At 40.9% G+C, this 16,782-nt stretch overlaps 1 protein-coding gene across 4 annotated transcripts in view; it reads left to right on the top strand.

Annotated features, from left to right (window-relative positions):
- Positions 1 to 16,782, top strand: part of ELMO1 (engulfment and cell motility 1) — a 548,078-nt gene that overhangs the window by 360,938 nt on the left and 170,358 nt on the right. For all 4 annotated transcript variants that reach the window (XM_037837090.1, XM_037837088.1, XM_037837089.1 and 1 more), the window contains one exon: positions 12,130 to 12,266. In XM_037837090.1, the coding sequence (XP_037693018.1) occupies positions 12,130 to 12,266 (137 nt within the window). The remainder of the gene's footprint in view (positions 1 to 12,129; positions 12,267 to 16,782) is intronic.

The following is a 16,782-nucleotide window of genomic DNA, read 5'->3' as shown; positions in this document are numbered from 1 at the left end:
TTCATCCATTGAAAGAGAATTGGGATGTTTTGAGTTTGGGGCTTGTTTCTGTTTGCTAAAGCTGCCGGAATGGAATATACCAGAAATGGGCTGGCTTTTAACAACGGGGATTTATTAAATTACAAATTATAATTCTAAGGCCGTGAAAATGTCCAGATTATGGCATCAATAAGAGGATACCTTCTCTGAAGAAACGCTGCTGCCTTGCAGGGTTCCTATGTCAGTGAGCAAGGCACATGACCAGTGTCTGCTGGTCCTTCGCTCCTAGGTTTCCTTGCTTTCAACTTCTGATTCCAGTGGCTTTCTCTCTGGGCATCTATGGGATCTCTCTTAGTATCTCTGGGGCATTTCTCTCTCTCTGAGCTCTCTGCAAATGTCTCTACCTTTTATCCTTTCACAAAGGACTCCAGTGAAGTATTAAATCCCATCTTGAATTGGGTAGGCCACATCTCAGTTGAAACAACCTAACTAAAAGGTCCCACCCACAATAGGTCTGCACCTGCAAGAATGGATTAAAAGAACATGGCCTTTTCTGGGGTACATCACAGCTCCTAACTACCACAGGGCTATTATGAATAAAGCAGCTGTGAACATTTGTATGCAGGTTGGTTTCTGTTCTTTTGGATAAATGCCCAAGAGTGCAATTGCTGGATTATATGGCAAGTGCATGTTTCGTTTTATAAGGAACTGCCAAATTATTTTCCAGAGTGACAACTATTTTATATTCACACCTGCAATGTATCTGCTTTCTCCCCATCCTTGCCTGTATTTGGTATTGGAACTACTTTTTATTTTTGATATTCTGATACATTGTAGTGATATCTTATTGTGTTTTTTTTCTCTCTCTCTCTTTTAACATTTGTAGAACTTGAAGTGATATTTTGGGTTTTATTTCTGCTCTTGGTAATTAGCATCTTTTCCCTTTTTTCTTTATCTGTCTTGCCTAATTGTCAATTTTATTGGTCTTTTCAAAGAACTTTTAGCTCTGTTAATTGCCTCTGTTATATGTTTGTTTTCAAATTTCTTTAAGTTCTGTTCCTTTTTTCCTTCCATTTGGTAGATTTAATTTGCTTGTCTTTTTCTTCCTTATTCGAGATGAATAATTAGGGAATTGATTTCCAGCCTTTCTTCTTTTGCATGTGCATTTTTATAAGAATTTTAAAGTTGGAAATTCCCCTCTACTGCTTTAACTGCATTCTACAAGTTTTGATATATCATGTCCAGAAGCAGAAATTCCCTGTAAAATTTAACTACAATGCATTCTCCTTTGGAAAGCTGTTCCTAATGTCCTCTAACAAGTTAGTCAATTTGGAACCTCAGGCAGCACTATTAATAACATACTGTATCACTTTTATATCATTTATGTTTGGTAGGTAAGGAGTGTTTGTAAATAAAATTAATTTTTAAACACTTTCCGTGGCTTTCAGTGATAAAAAATTCCTGTGTACTCTGGATCTTCCAGGACTGATGCATAAAATGTATTTGGAGATCCTAGAACAGAGAGAGTCCTTGGGTGATGCAACTGTCATATACTGAGTTGCAGCTGATAATCCCTCACATTTTCTCAATTTACTTTCTTTTATATCTCCAAATCCTTTTAAGCCTCTCTGTACTAGTGTAGCAAAAATCCCCAACATTCCCTCCAGATGAAAGTGACACTACTTTTTAGCAGAAGCCTGATTAATCAAACGTACTAATTACGGTACAAATTGATGCAACTTATCTTGTCATTCAACTCACGTTAAATTTGTAAGGCTAGAAAAAAATGGTAGGAAGGAAAAAGCAAAGGGGAACTTCTGGATTCCAGGAGGCATTTCCCCACTGTGTTGAACACAGGACTAGCTTTTCCTTTACTGGGTGGCTCCAGAGAACTCTGGAGGACATCTACACAGAAATTCAAGAAAGACTCTTTGGCAAAAGTCATTCGGCTTACTTGCTATTAATGGGCGAATTTTGAGTTTGCAAGTAGGGTCAACATTGTCACTTATTATTATTATTATTATTATTATTATTATTTTTTTTTTGGCTTATCACACTTTGAGCAGGACCCTCAGGGACTGCTATATCTGCTCGTTTATGTCCATCTAAGATACTGGTACCTGCTGCTCCTTGGTTCAGGAATCTTCTTAAAGGAACAAATGTGCTTAACATATGAATGGACCAGTGGCTCTCTGTCTTAGCGAATATTTTATATTGTTGGTGTTTAAAACTTTAGCCATTCTAATATGTGTGTAGTGTTAGTTCATTGTGGGTTTAATTTGCATTTTCCTAATGCCTGATTATGTTAAGCGTCTTTTCAGGTGCTTACTTGCCATCTATGTATCTTTTTTGGTTAAGTGTCTATTCAGCTCTTTTGCCCATTTTTATTGGGTTTTTTGTTTTCTTATTGAGTTTTGTTTCCTTACTGAGTTTTGAGAGATCTTTATGTATTCCTGGTTATTGATCTGTTCAGTATTCTTTCTCATGGGAAGATTTTGTGTTTTCCCAGACAGTTTGTCCACTTTATCTTTATTGTCGACTTCATCTTTATTTTCAAAAACTCCACATAAAATAAAATGTTATCAAGGTATCTTCAATACTTAGTACATACGAAATATTTTGAATATCTTACTACTTTGTCATTTAATCCATTTTTTTTGCTGCTATCTTAATTTTTTGTTCTCTAACCTCTCTGCTGCTAGTTCAATGATTTTTCTTTCTTTTCTCTAATAAAAGTATGATGCCCATTTTCCTCTGAATAAAGCATTTGCCCCATCCAGTAATTTTCATGAGTTGCTATTTGTTAATGCATTTGCATTTTGTAGTTCTTATAGCGTTCTGAAAGAAAACTTACTTAGAAGTATATTTTTAAAAATTTTACAAGGTTGGCTTTTTATATTTTAAGAATGATTAGAAATTACCAGGTCCATTACTTTATGGCCAAATAAAGAGGCATGTATAATGTCTGGTTTTTTTAATTTGTTGAAATTGCCTTCTGACCTCTTTGACCTATTATATGAACAGATTTTCCAATGGCTCTGGAAAATATTTTATTCTCTGTGTAGTATAAATTATTTTGCCTGATACTCTGTGATTTGTTTGGCTCTCAAGATTCAATTACTAGTTGTGCTTGGAGAAGTTTTCTTATTTTATTTCCAAGGTTGTCACTTCTTTGTCGACATTATGTTTGCCCTCTGGAATTCCTTTTATTTTTATATACTGTTATCTGTTTTTTGTTTTTTTTTTTCCTTCCAAGTCTCTTTTCTTTTCCATCCAGCCTTGGTGTCCTTTTGTTCTATGTACTGGAGGGGAGACTGCTGCAGGATTCCCAGATGGTGCAGAATCTGCTATTTGGTTCACTTTTCAGCAATATGCACAATTTGCCCTCTTGCCAGCTGAACCAGGGTTGCGTTTCCCTCCAGCTCTTGGGTCTGTCTTTGGTGATATAAGTGGGGGTCTGCTGGGAACTCATCCCTTTTATCTCACAGTGGAGCTGAGATACAAAACTGTGATGTAGAAGACTATGATCTACAAGACAATGATGTAGTCTTGCCTGCGTCATATAGAAATTCTGAAGTGTGGAGATTCCCTTTTTTGGTTGCTAGGGAGGATACAAACATATTCCTATTTTTAAATCATTGTTATCATTCTTGAGGGAATTGGAAAATAAAGGATATACACTCCCGAAATTGAATCACTACCTTTAAGTAGAAGTTCTCACTCATCCAAATTCCAGTGGAATATAAAGGTGAAATTGACAAGGCTCCTCTGTTATGAAATTTACTGTGTTTAATGAGTACCCAGTATTCTTAATAAATGCTGCCATTTATTGGCTGTCTGCAGCTTAAGCACTTCACATGCGTTTTTATTTTGTTCTCACAAACATCATTTTCGCTAAGTGCAATAATCATTTTGCTGTTAAAACTGATAACGGACATTTATTGAGTGCATATTTTAGCTCAGTTAATATATTAATTGCTTTACATTTAATCCTAACAGCATCCTGATGAGATTGTCTTCTTTTTTAATTTCCTTCTTTAATGATGATGATGAAATGGGATCCAGAGGAATTGTAAGTCAGGCAAGGTCACATTGCTATTAAAAAGCAACGTCAAGATTTGCACCCGAGCCAGCCTGACTGCTTGCTGAACGTCTGCTCTTTTATGAACACACACTGCTTGCCTGGGATGTGGCCTCAGATCCTTCTCGCTGAATTGGCTGGCTTTTGGTGCTATAAGTGTGACTTTCAGCCCTAATGCTAGTTGGTTTTTTTTTTTCTCTCTCTCTCTCCATGTCTTTTAAAAAGGTCCATAAGGAAGGTGAACAATGAAACATCGGATTAGCTACTGTGTAGATTCCATACTATTTTTAGGCATCATAAAGGATAAAAAAGAATATGCAGAGTTCTGTTAAACAAGACTTCGGGAGCTGGGAAGAGCTGAGAAGGTTCAAAGCCTCTGATCCCCTGTCCTAAAATAGCAGGGGTGGTAGCTTCTATATTAGATGATATATACATTTATATATGTTGAATGTATGTACATACATTTATGTATATATATAAAATTGGCAGAGGGGTGGGGGGGGGCTTGAAATTCTGTGCCCTCGCTCTCTTTTCACCTATCCCACCTACAATAGGTTCTGAACTTTTAGCATCTTCCCACACAGTACCACCCTCCCAAATCAAACTGTTAAAGAATACCAGATCTAAAAATAGAAAACTCAAAGGTCACAAGGGAAAGATTTTCTGCAGAGGTGTAAGTACACATTGTGTCTGAGAGTTCATGACTATATTATCTAAACTGACCCCATTGAACCATAAATAACTCTAATTTGAGTTTCCATGCTGGGGTAATTAGTAAGATTTAGAACTGCTCTGGATAAGTTTTCATGTAATAAATGATTTTGTGTTTAAATGATTTTCCCCCTTTTTTCCTGTAATTCCTAATTTTAAGGCAAAATGCCCTTTTTGTTAGGCCAGAGCTTACCTCCCTTTCAGAGTGCGCCATTCCCATAGTCCGTTGCTGGTGAAATTAAATATTCAGAATTTGTCCAGTGCCTCACAAATCTGTGTTCATGTAGTCATTTGCAAATGGGTTCAGAATTTCTCTTAGCATCACCAGGTTTATAGAAAGCCTGGAACAAACTTCTCAGCATCTCAAAATTTATGTTCTGGAAAATTCCCAAGAAAGAGCCAAAATTATGTACATTTTCCTGTGTCATCTTGTCATTCTCGCTTTAGTCAGGTAATTTTCTTATGTAATGGCCTGCATTAGATGGTAGTAATAGGTTGAAAGGATGTGAAACAACTAACAATTTTCTTATGGAAGAAAAGAGTAAATACTACTGTCTATCAAATGGCACTTTGATGCCTTAACCCCCTACATGAAATGTGTAACCATCAATAAAGGAAATGTTAGTTTACAACTAAAGTTCATTGCAGGCATGGTCTCCAAATTCTGTAATTACTGGGAGACAAAGAGCGTGTTAAGGATATATTATCTGGTGTCTGTGTCTGTGTGTGTGTGTGTGTGTGTGTGTGTGTGTGTGTGTGTGTGTGAATCCAAAGCCTTAAAATTTTAGACTTGGCAAGAACTTTCGAAATCATTTATAGATAAGAAATTGCAGGTAAGAAGACTGGAGCCCAAAGGGCTGAGATGTCCTTTCTAAGGCTACGGGGCCAGTGCTGGAACCCAGTTCCCCAGACCCCTTTTTCATTGCCTGTTCACTCCACTGCTGCTACAGTCCTTGCTCTCCAAGACTCATAATAATTCCTCCCTCCCCTCACATTATCCACTACAAAACTGAAATAAAACTGCTTTGAAAAACAAAGTGCTACCTAAGTGTAGAGCATTCTTATTTTTATTTTTAACACATATGTCTGTAGGTTATAGTTGCTTTCAAAGCCAGCCTGTTTATAAATAAGTTAGCTCTCAGCAAATTGATATAATTTTTGTACCCTAAGCCCTGAAAATATCTTAATATTCCAGATTTAAGAGACAATTTATCTGATTCCTTTTTATACAGCAGAATCTCATTGTGTTAAAAATAGTGGGCTTAAAAACAATTGTGTTTAAAAAAAGTCTCCCTATTTTTATCTCACTGAAAGTTTTTTTCTAAATTTCATTTATAAAATCACTGCCTGCTAATTCAATACTTTTTTCTCAATTAGTCTCTTTGTTTTCCTTAAAAACGCAATGATGAACCTTGTCCTTGCTGTTTTTGTTTGTTTGCTTAAACTCTGAATGAAGGACTGCATTCTCAGGACCTCAGCCATGCCTGCAAGCCAATGGAAGCCCATGCTAATGAGTGAGCTGGCCTGGGGCATGATCTGCTTGATGCATGTTGGCTCATCCTTGCATTATCCTCACGCTGTTCCAGTCACTGTTCTATTCGCCCTCACAGCAACCAGGTGAAGTTTGTACTATTGTTGCCCCCACTTTACAGATGAGAAAACTGAGGCATGGACAGGTGCAATGACTTGCCTCAGGGCACGCAGCCAGTAAGTGACAGGGCCAGGATTTGAACCCAGGCAGTCTGACTTCAGTGTCCCTGCCCCCATGTGTCTTGGGCTGAGCCATTATGTCTGTCTTGCTACTCTTATCTACAAAATAAGAAGGGATAAAATCATCAGATAATCTGATGGGTCCTTGCTACTTGATAATCCTCAATCCTGAATATCTTCATTTTGAAAGTTTTAGGGGAATAACGCATTGATACTTTGTATTTTATCCTTGCCTCTAACACAGGAACATCCTTCAAACAAGGAGAGATAAATCCCACAGTACATGAAAAGCCTTTTCCTTGTCTCTTGCATAACATGTTGAAGACCAAGTTGTTCTTGATTTGCTCTTCGCCCATTCCCCAATGTAAAAGGACAAGTCTTTTAAAGAAGTTTAGGATGACAGGAAAGACATTCCCTTCACATGGTGACTGAAGACACTGATTCTGGTGACCGAATGCTGGGATTGATTCCTGGACCTTCCACTCCAAGTTGCTTAACTTCACTATTCCTCTGTTTACTCATCTGTAAAATGGGGATATAATAGTACCTTCATTGTTATTGAGGATTAGGAGAGTTAAACAGGGAAAACTCTTAGAAAAGGGCCCAGCACATGGTTTTCAGCAAATGCTGGTGATTAGAATTTTTATATTATAGCTCCGCTCATCACCTCTCTTCGCCATGATATCTCTAAGGAAGTTTTTCCCAATGCTGGCCACTTGCAACTACAGAACACAGACATGACTGTTAGTCCATCTTGGAGATCACTCCTGCAGTGAATGTGTCATGACGCTAACGTGGTCTTATCATGAGTAGCGCCTATCTTGACAGTTTTTTTTTGTTTGTTTTTTTTTTTTAGTCAGTTAGGCCTGTGGATTCAAAACACCAAAAACAGGGAAAATTGAGTACTTTCTCCATTATCCTTGCTTTGTGACTCCTGTTCTTCCACTCTCCACCACGTTCCCTTTTCTGCTCCCTGGTTGAAATGGGGAGTGCCTGCAGGCTAACGCATTAATTCAGGCGGCAGGCCTCAACCCAGTTGACTGTCTCCTTGTTTCTAGTATTTTTTTAATGGCCCATTAGCAAGAATTGTTTCACCACCAGCTTCAAAAGGCCTATGAGAGTCAGTTATTGTTTTTAGGTTTGAAGGAGATGATGGGAATTTAAACGGATGTTCTCTGTATTATGGGCCAGCCTCTGTCAGGCACTTTACTTCATTGCAACTAACTCGTAGTGTTTCCTTCTTGCCGATGAGGGAGCCAAGGGAGAGAGATGCTCAACATCACAAAGCTAGTGAGAACTTGGATCAAGGCTCATCTGATTCTAAAATTTACATTATTTTCATAACAGTGCAGTGGAAAGAGTTGGATGCTGGTTTTGCTGGAGGCAGTGTCTATTTGCCATTGCCAATAATGGGTGCATGTGCCGTTAGCATGTAAAATTTCAGCTTTGGGCTCTGAATACTTCCATAGGTCTTTGACTTAACCAACAAGAGAGATGGGTTAGCTATAGGACCTCAGAGGCCACTCATCTGATTCCTCCTTCTTTCCTCATCTGGTAGAATTGTGACATCTTTAAGAAGCTTATTTGTACTGACAATGATGGTTAAAATAACTACTAATTATGATAATGGTAAAAATAACTACCGTTTACTAAGTCTGTACTATATGATAGGCATCTTACCACACACTTCACATACAGTCTAATTCAATGCATATAAACCTTATGTAGTTGTATTTTTCAGATAAGGAAACAGGTTCAGGGAATTTAATTGTCCAACATTACATGGCATGCTAGGGAGCGTTAGATATTTGATGCAGATCAGTGTAATTATAGGCATTATGCTGTCCTGTGTCCTCATTCTCACTTGTTCTATCACCTTTTGTAACCTTGAGCATGTATTATCTAATGCTAATGCTGGTGTAGCTCTGTGTATTTAAGTTTGCATAGCAATCATAATTGCATTTGGCTAAGAGTAGTAGAAAACCTGACAACAGTGAGTTAAACAAAGCATGTACAGAGAAGTTCATAGGTACACAGTTCGGGGTTGGTGTGGTGGTTCTACAGTGTCATCAGGAATGTAGGCTCCTTCTGCCTGTCTACTCTACCATCTTTAGGGTGTAGCCCTCATTTTTATGCTGACAAAATAGCTGCCAGTGCTCTGGCCATCACTCTGGTGTTACAAATATGAAGAAATTGAAGGGTGAAGGCAAGAAGCAAAAGGGGCAATCTCACCAAGTCCACCCCCTGTTAAAGGCCTTTTCTGGAAACTCTCCAGCAATTTCTGCTTATGTACCTTGGTTGGTATTAGGCCAAATGACCACTTTTAGTTGCAAGGGAGATTAGAAAGTAGAGTTTTTAGTGGCACATTATTGCCGTGAACAAAAGTGAGGTTCTCTTAACATGGAACTCAACTTGTGGGTTTTTTTAAAATAGATCAAATATAATCACCCACTGTGATTCCTACACAATGACTGACTACTTGGAGGAACTTGATGTGTCACAGAGACTGTCTTGAGAAGATGAAAGTGTAGGTTTGGTAGAAGCTAGGACCCTGGTGGAACTGTTTCTTGGGGACCCAGAAGAGTTGAGTCAAGAGTGCAGCTTTTCCCAGACCCAGAAAGAATCTGAATACAATTCGGAAGAGTGGTATAACCCTGTTGACTTGAGTATAACTCCACCTGAACCACAAGTAGTAAGAGAAGCAGAGGAGCTCCAAATATACCTTAAGTATTAATAGTTAAGATTATGCCACTTGTAGGATTTTCCTTCATAAATATCTCTGATGGGTGGAAAAGCAGTTACTTCAGGTTTGTATGTATATTGGGATGGGGGAGGGGGCATGAGGGATTCAGGGGTAATTGGAAAATAAGACAAGGAAATAGAGTATCATAGGGAAACAGTGGGCTTTGGAGCCAAGCCAACCTATGATTGAATCCCAGCTCCACCACTTATTAGCCAGGGGTCCTAGGGCAAGTCCCCAACCTTTGTAAATCTCCCATTTCTTATCTTAAAAAAAGAAAGAAATTAATAACACACCCCGTGTGCTTGTTGAAATAAGTAACAAAATGTCGATGGAGTCCCCTGTCAGTGCCTGGCCCGTTGCTGGAAGCTGTGGTGGTGCCAGATTTGGCCCTGCTGCCGCATGGCCAGGTCCAGTCGCCAGGTACTTCCTGGACACTTCTGTGGACTCCATTGGCCTGGAGGTCACCACCATGGTTTGTGTTGAAGGAGGGATGCATGAGATATAGGAGGGTGGGTGGAGAAATTAATTGTCAGAGCAGCAGCCACAAGGAAATGGCCCAAGTTCTTGATGTCAACTAAGGTAGGACACTTGCTTGCTGGATCAACTGAACTGTGGGTTTCAAATGGTCATTTGGAGCCACTTAAGTTTGTGGTGGAAGGTGTAGTTTCTCCATGTTTCACCTTCATCATATATAAAATGAGAAGAGCCAAAATATGAGGATAAGGCCTGTGGACCACTGTGTACTCAATATGCATCTAATAAATACCACCCGTTATGATTGCACTTGCTTCCCTCCCTCTCCAGCCAAGCAAGAGCCGACCTGGAGGGTCTCAGTTTTGTTTGGCTATCTCAGCTCCAGTAGGCCCATCAAGGCTTTAACTAGGGCATAAAGTACACATATAATCACACTAGGCCAGAAAAAGATACTGTGATAATGTGATTAATAACGAGTTCTTAGATGGCAACGGTGTTTGAAGGTGCTTCTGTAGATGTGTAAATTCCACTGGCTTCAGTGCTTATGAAAGTGCAGCTGACAGCTCATCGCCCAGGGCAGCAAACAGCACAACCCACCTGTGTTTATGCTCCAAGTTCCTTAAATAGCTTGGTGTCTCAGGTCAGAACTTCAGATTTGTCATCTTTCTTCCAGAAACACACACTGGGAGTTGGGGTGGCTTATAAGCTCTTGCCCTAATTTCTGAAATGTGACCAGGACTGAGTAGGGATTGAGGGAAAATGAAAGAACAGCCCATGTTCCTGGAAAGGGTAAGCTGGTTCAACATTCCTTATCACCACCACCACCTCTGTTCGTATTTGTGTCAGTTTTAACCTTCCAAAGCACCTCCCTGTCAATCATGTCACCTGACCCTCTCAGCCTCTGGAGAAGGCCGAGAAGATTCTGTTACTCTTTTTTATTATGAAAGTTGGGGCTCAGAAAGGTGAAGTATCTTGCTCATAATTGGTCTGACTGGACTTGAACCCAAAACTTCTGCTTTCTGGTCCTGCACCCTTTCCACATGACTGTGCGTTGCTGCTAGCCCAGGCCCTTGCATTGTCTGGAAGAAAACAACATTCACATATCTTCTGATTGGGTTGCACCCATCAGAAGGGGTGAGCTATATAAACATGCACCACTTTGTTGTTGTTTTAAATTATTCCAGGTCTGGAATTCACTGTACTCATAAAGGTTGAAGATAGAAGAGGTCAGCATAGTATTTGTGTCATGCCCAGTCTTGTGGCCTGTTCCCCTTGGGTTTGATCAGAGTTCGCCTTGCTGTGGGGCTGCATCAGAGGATTTTCTTTATGTAGAATCCACAGGCCAGGCACCCGGCTCTCCCCACATACAGAGGCCTCTACTATAAACCTCCCTCCCATCCTTTACCTTCATTCTATCCTGAAATTCCCCCATTCTGGGCTTGAAGACTAACTGGTCTTTAAAGAATTTCCAATTAAAATAGAAATACTTCTGCTGCATGTAGCAGCTTATTATTTGTTTTAAAAACCTCAGAGCTCTGGCTTTGGGGAATCACAAAACCTGGTTCCTTGGGCTCCACTGTGTCCTCACCCATAAGACAGCTCTGGGTCCCTTCCAGAGTCATTGTAAAGATCAGTGAGGTATAATGTCTGTAAAATGACTATTCAAATGTAAGCTTGACAGAGAGCTGGGAATACTGGAAGGGTTGGGGTGCCGGTCTTGGAAGGAGGAGAGAGGCGCCACACCTCGAGTTCCGAGCACAGGATCTGACCCAAGGAAGCTCTGGGATGGGGAGGCTCAAAGGCAGCCTTGACTGACTTTGTGGTTTTGTCCAGGATGGGATGAGTCGTGGCCTTCAAAGCCATTTGGTTGCTTTGACCTCCAGCCAACCGTGCCTGGGAATGTAGAACAAAGGGTTAAACGCATCACATGGTTAATGATTTCAGGTGTCCCCTGACCACTGCCACAAGAGGGGGGAGAACCCCCTGGAGAAATGGTCAAGAAGACTCTGGCAATTAATTGTATATTTAGGAAAGTCCATCTTCTGCCAGTTATTTGGTTAAGAATGGGGAAATTCAGGGTGATGGAGCTATGCCTAAGAGGGCATAGTCTCTAAAAAGTCAAGAAGTCAGATGCAGGGCTAGTGTTCAACACCAGGGATCGTGGAACAATGAGGTAAGGGTCACATCTTGGGCTGGGTTAGGAGCTGACATCCTTTAGTTGAAATATGTGCCTAACAGTAGGTGTGACCATCTGATCTTAAGTTGTGTGGAGGCTATCCTTTGGCTGTTTTTTTCAAAATGCCTTTTCTCCACTGTCACTGAAAGCAAAGATGCCTCCCATTGGCTCTCTTTGGGGCCCTCCATTTGGCTGTGTCCTCTCACTTCATTGTTTTAGAAACATCCTCCTTTACTTCCCTTCTCTTCCCTCCAGCTAGTGAGACCTGCAACGACTTCCACCCGATGTTCTTCACCCACGACAGATCCTTTGAGGAGTTTTTCTGCATCTGTATCCAGCTCCTGAACAAGACCTGGAAGGAAATGAGGGCAACTTCTGAAGACTTCAACAAGGTAAGGAAGATCTGAGGGACAGGAAAGGGCTTCCCGTGTCATCCAGGGAGGGCTGTGTGTGGGAGGTTAGTTGACAAGGTGGGAGAATGAGACAGACTGATCTTTTGGTTGTTTTGAGAATGGAGAAAGGCAGACATAAGTATAAAGAAATGAAGCTGTGTGTCCATGATGCTCTTCTTTTTTGAGGGACGTGCCTGGAGCAGCTTTGTTCCTTTGCACTAACCAAACCCAAGCCACCCGCAGAGACCATTTCTAGGGGAACCTTGTCTGGATGAACTTTTTTTTTTTACTGGCATTAGTTTGGGAGGCCTTGTTATTATTGCAAGGTATATTGGGAAATGTGCCTTGCCTCCACATGTCTGGATGACTGACAAGGAGAGATTGAGATCAGGAAGAGTGCTATATCTAGGTCGGTTTGTTTCTTTGTGGATTTTGGATGTGTTGAGATAGTCTTTTGCCTGGGTCGAAAGGAATTTTTATCAAAATGAAAGAGGTCATTCAGGGAATTGAATAATTATGTATATATATAGCATTTTTTGGCGTACGGTAATCATTTGATTTGTTAAACTGAGGTGTCCTTTGGTTTTTATATTGTAATTTCTCACCGGAGTGTGAATTTCACGTTTCTATGTGTGAATTTCATGTTTCTATGGGTGGAGGGAAGAGTGTTAACCAACTCAAAACAAGAAGAAACATCATGCATGCTTTTTTAGAGATATACAAAACCTTCATCGTAATAACAAGACATGGCCTGGTTAACAGTAATGGCGTGGCTGGTAATAATTGCTGATTGGGACTGCTGTATTTCAGTCTTTACTGCCTGTAATTTTCTGCTACAATATGGCTCTGTGTATGGCCAGCCCCATCATCCACACCTACCACCTGGTGCTGAGGGATGTAACTGTTTCTAAACTCTCACCTCAGCAGATGACAGTGTCGGGTCCCAGAGTCTGCCTCACAGTCATCCTGCGGGGACATCACGGGTTGGTGCCTGGTACCTAACACAACATCTGAGTTCTTTAATGTTCTTGTTGGTCTTTGCCTCCCTGTCACCTTTTCTCGGAATTTACGTCCCAGCCTTCTTTTCCATGCTGTTCTGGTTTGTAGTGTCTGAAGCCGGTACTGGTTGAAAAGAAAGAAAACTAAGAAAGGGCAATGTTGCTCCTCCCCAAGCCTCAGTCAGGTTGTTATCCGACTGTCTCCATAATGGTCTGACTGCAGTGATAGCAGCCGGACGCCGCTCCATCGCAGTCATGCTGATGATCTTGACTTTACATCTTGGGTCGTCGATTTAATTCATTGAAATAGGCTCCCACAAATGTCCTCCACAAAGAGAACCTATCTTGAAGCTACAATCTAGAGCTGCCAGTGCCCAAGCAGTGGTGCCTGAGGAGCAATGGGATTCAAGAACAGAAGTAGAGGAAAGCAGCCCATTGATCACCGGGTGGTATAATCCTTGTGATTATAACTGCAGCCTCCTAAGTCTATGTCACTTGATTATGAGATACTTTGCATGTCAGGGACAAGTCATCTCTGGGAGAGAGGGAGGAAGGAGCAGGGAGGCCCATGTGATGAGGAAGCCAAAAGGAGGAGAATTAAATCAAGAATCTATGAGATGGCTATAAGTATTTTGCCCCTGGATGGATTCAGCTCTTCATGGCCTGCAGCATAAAAGCCATTGGCTTCGGCTCTGCTATACTCGGGACACCTATTCTTTTAGGAGAAGGAGACCCCACTGGGCCATGTGTTCTGGCATCAGGTGTCCATCTACTTTCTGAGAGGCTTTCATTCAGCCTGCCTCTCCTGAATTAGGGAAATCTGCATGCTTGTAAATAATAATAATGCAACTATTAGTGCTGTTGACATATGCACAGGTACGGTGCATGGAAGAATATTCCCTAAGTCCTGCAGGGGACTGGTTCAAGGGGATGAGCCCTCAAATACTCAAATCCTATAGAAGTTACAGTTCACTGCAGTTAAATCCCGAGAGTGCATTGTTAGCAAAGGAAGCCTCAGGCAACAGGCTGCAGGAGGTGGGCATGGCTGTCGGCCCGGTTCCTGTGGTTCATCTTGGCAGTGTGCTCAGGTTGGTAGTGATGATTTTCTGCCTGCCCAAAGGTACGTGCTGCCAGGTGACAGTAAGCCCCACAAAGGATCATTCTGAAACTTTTTGTTATCATTAACATACATGTCTACAAAACTCTCTTTAGCAAGATCTAAGAGCCAGCTTTCAGGTATGCTTTCTTTCTGTGACACCAGTATCCAATTTCTGCATTATCTACAGATCATAAACTAAAACCTGGGGTCATGTGGGTGCTGCTTAGTAGTGACAGTGGTCTATGGCTGTGGGCAGGCAGCTGGAGGCCTGAGCAGTGGAGAGTTCCACCCCGAGCGCAGATACCCATTGGCAAGAGTGGATTGGATATCAGAGGGGGGTGGAGGATGGGAATGATAAGGAACTTTAATTTTCTGCATTAAATATTTTTTCTCTGTTTGCTTTCTTTGGTAATATGCATACCTTATTTTTGTAACTAGAAAGTCATTATGTATACACACACACACACACACACACACACACAAGCACACACACACACATACATACATAGTTCTGGTTTGCTAATGCTGCCATTTTGCAAAATACCAGAAATGGATTGGCTTTATAAAGGGGATTTAGTTGGTTACAAAGTTACAGTCTGAAGGTGATAAAGTGTCCAAAGTAAGGCATCAACAGTAGGGTGCCGTCACTGGAGAAAAGCCATTGGCATCCAGAAAGCCTCTGTTAGGTCAGAAAGCACGAGGCTGGCATCTGTTGGCTCCCAGGTTGCGTTTCAAAATGGCATTCTCCAAAATTTCAGCTTTCAATGGCCATCTTCAAAATGTCTCCGACCTACAGCTTCTCCAAGCTCCTTCTGTCTAAGCTCTTATATAGGGCTCTAGTAAACTAATCAAGGCCCATGCTGAATAGGGGGGTGGGTGGGGCACACCTCCATGGAAATTATGTAATCCGAGTTATCACCTACAGTTGGGTGGGTCATATCTCCATGGAAACAACCTAATCCAAAGGTTCCAACTTAATCAACACTAATACATCTGCCCACCAAGATTGCATCAAAGAACATAGAGTTTTGGGGGACATAATACATCCAAACCAGCACACACATATATATATGTATGTATAAAATCATGTGTTGGTATTAGTTTTTTTATTGCTGCTATAACAAATTGCCACAAACTTAGCAGCCTAGATAATACAAGTTTATCATCGCACAGTTCTGTAATTCAGAAGTCCAAAATGGGTCTCACTAGGCTACAATCAACGTGTCAGCAGGACTGTGTTCCTTTCTGGAGATTGCAGGGGAGAATGCGTTTCCTTGCCTTTTCCAGCTTCTAGAGGCCACCTGCATTCTTTGGCTCTTTTTCTTTTTCTTCCATCTTCAAAACCAGCACCTGCAGGCCCAGTTCTTCTCAGATCACATCTCATCACTCCGGTCTCCTCTTCTGCCTCAGTCTTCCAATTTGAAGGCTTGTTGTATGTACACTGGGCCTACCTGGATAATGCAGGATAATTGCCCTAGTTTAATTTCATTTGATTAATTCCTTAATTCCTTAATACAACTTAAATTCCTCTTTGCCAGGTAAGGTAACATATTTGGGGGTTCTGGGGATTAGGAAATGGGCATCATTGGGGGACCATTACGCTGCCTATCACAATGTGTATTTGATTCGTCATTTAAAATATAATGAAGCATGGAAAGATTAGCTTCTTTTGTTTTTGCTTTTTGCTGGTGGACATAATAGCACTTTACAGTGTTGTGTTGGTGGTTACTTGAGTACAGATGTAATTATGTCCCTTTATTTTTCCCCTGTTCCGCCTAACAGTCTGTAACAGAGAAGGGCCCACTAGTTCAATTTAAAGATTACTCTGTTTGATGTTTTCCTGCTGCCTGCCCTTTAGCCACTGCTCTGCTTTCCTGATGATAAACCAGAGAAGACAGAAGAGCTGAAATTTAAATCAGTCTGCTTTTCTTCTTGTTATTCACTTGGTAGCTGAAGAGATTGGATTTAGGAACAAATGCGAGTTTGGAGTTACTGGTAGATTTCATGTTTTTCTTGTTCTCTAATATTGTCCAAACTTGAATTCAGAAATATCTTAAAAGAGCCCAACACAAGAAAGAATTTCTTCTGAACATACTGCCTGAACTTTCTTGGATACCATCTCAAGCTCTCACCTAAATGGAAGCAGAAAAGAAGGGTTTAATTGTGAACCCTGAGACCCAGGGTCTGTAAGAAGAGCTCAGCCCCCTGCCTTGGTTGCCTTATCATTGGAGAAGCAGTGTTTCTCTCAATTTGAAATTTTGATTTGTCCAACAAAGTAAACTAGATTCCAGCAGAGGCAAGAATGGCTTCTACAATCTGTCTGGCTTAGGGACCCCAGTTTGTAGATTTCTAGCTCTCAGTAGTTAATGCCACTGCTTCAAGTATTAGGAAAAGCAGCTGTCTTCCTGCTCCTCCAGAC

This window comes from Choloepus didactylus, chromosome 5 (genome assembly GCF_015220235.1).
Source record: "Choloepus didactylus isolate mChoDid1 chromosome 5, mChoDid1.pri, whole genome shotgun sequence".
Taxonomy (NCBI): domain Eukaryota; kingdom Metazoa; phylum Chordata; class Mammalia; order Pilosa; family Megalonychidae; genus Choloepus; species Choloepus didactylus.
The sequence above is the reverse complement of the archived record's forward strand: the minus strand, read 5'-3'. Positions and strand labels throughout refer to the sequence as shown.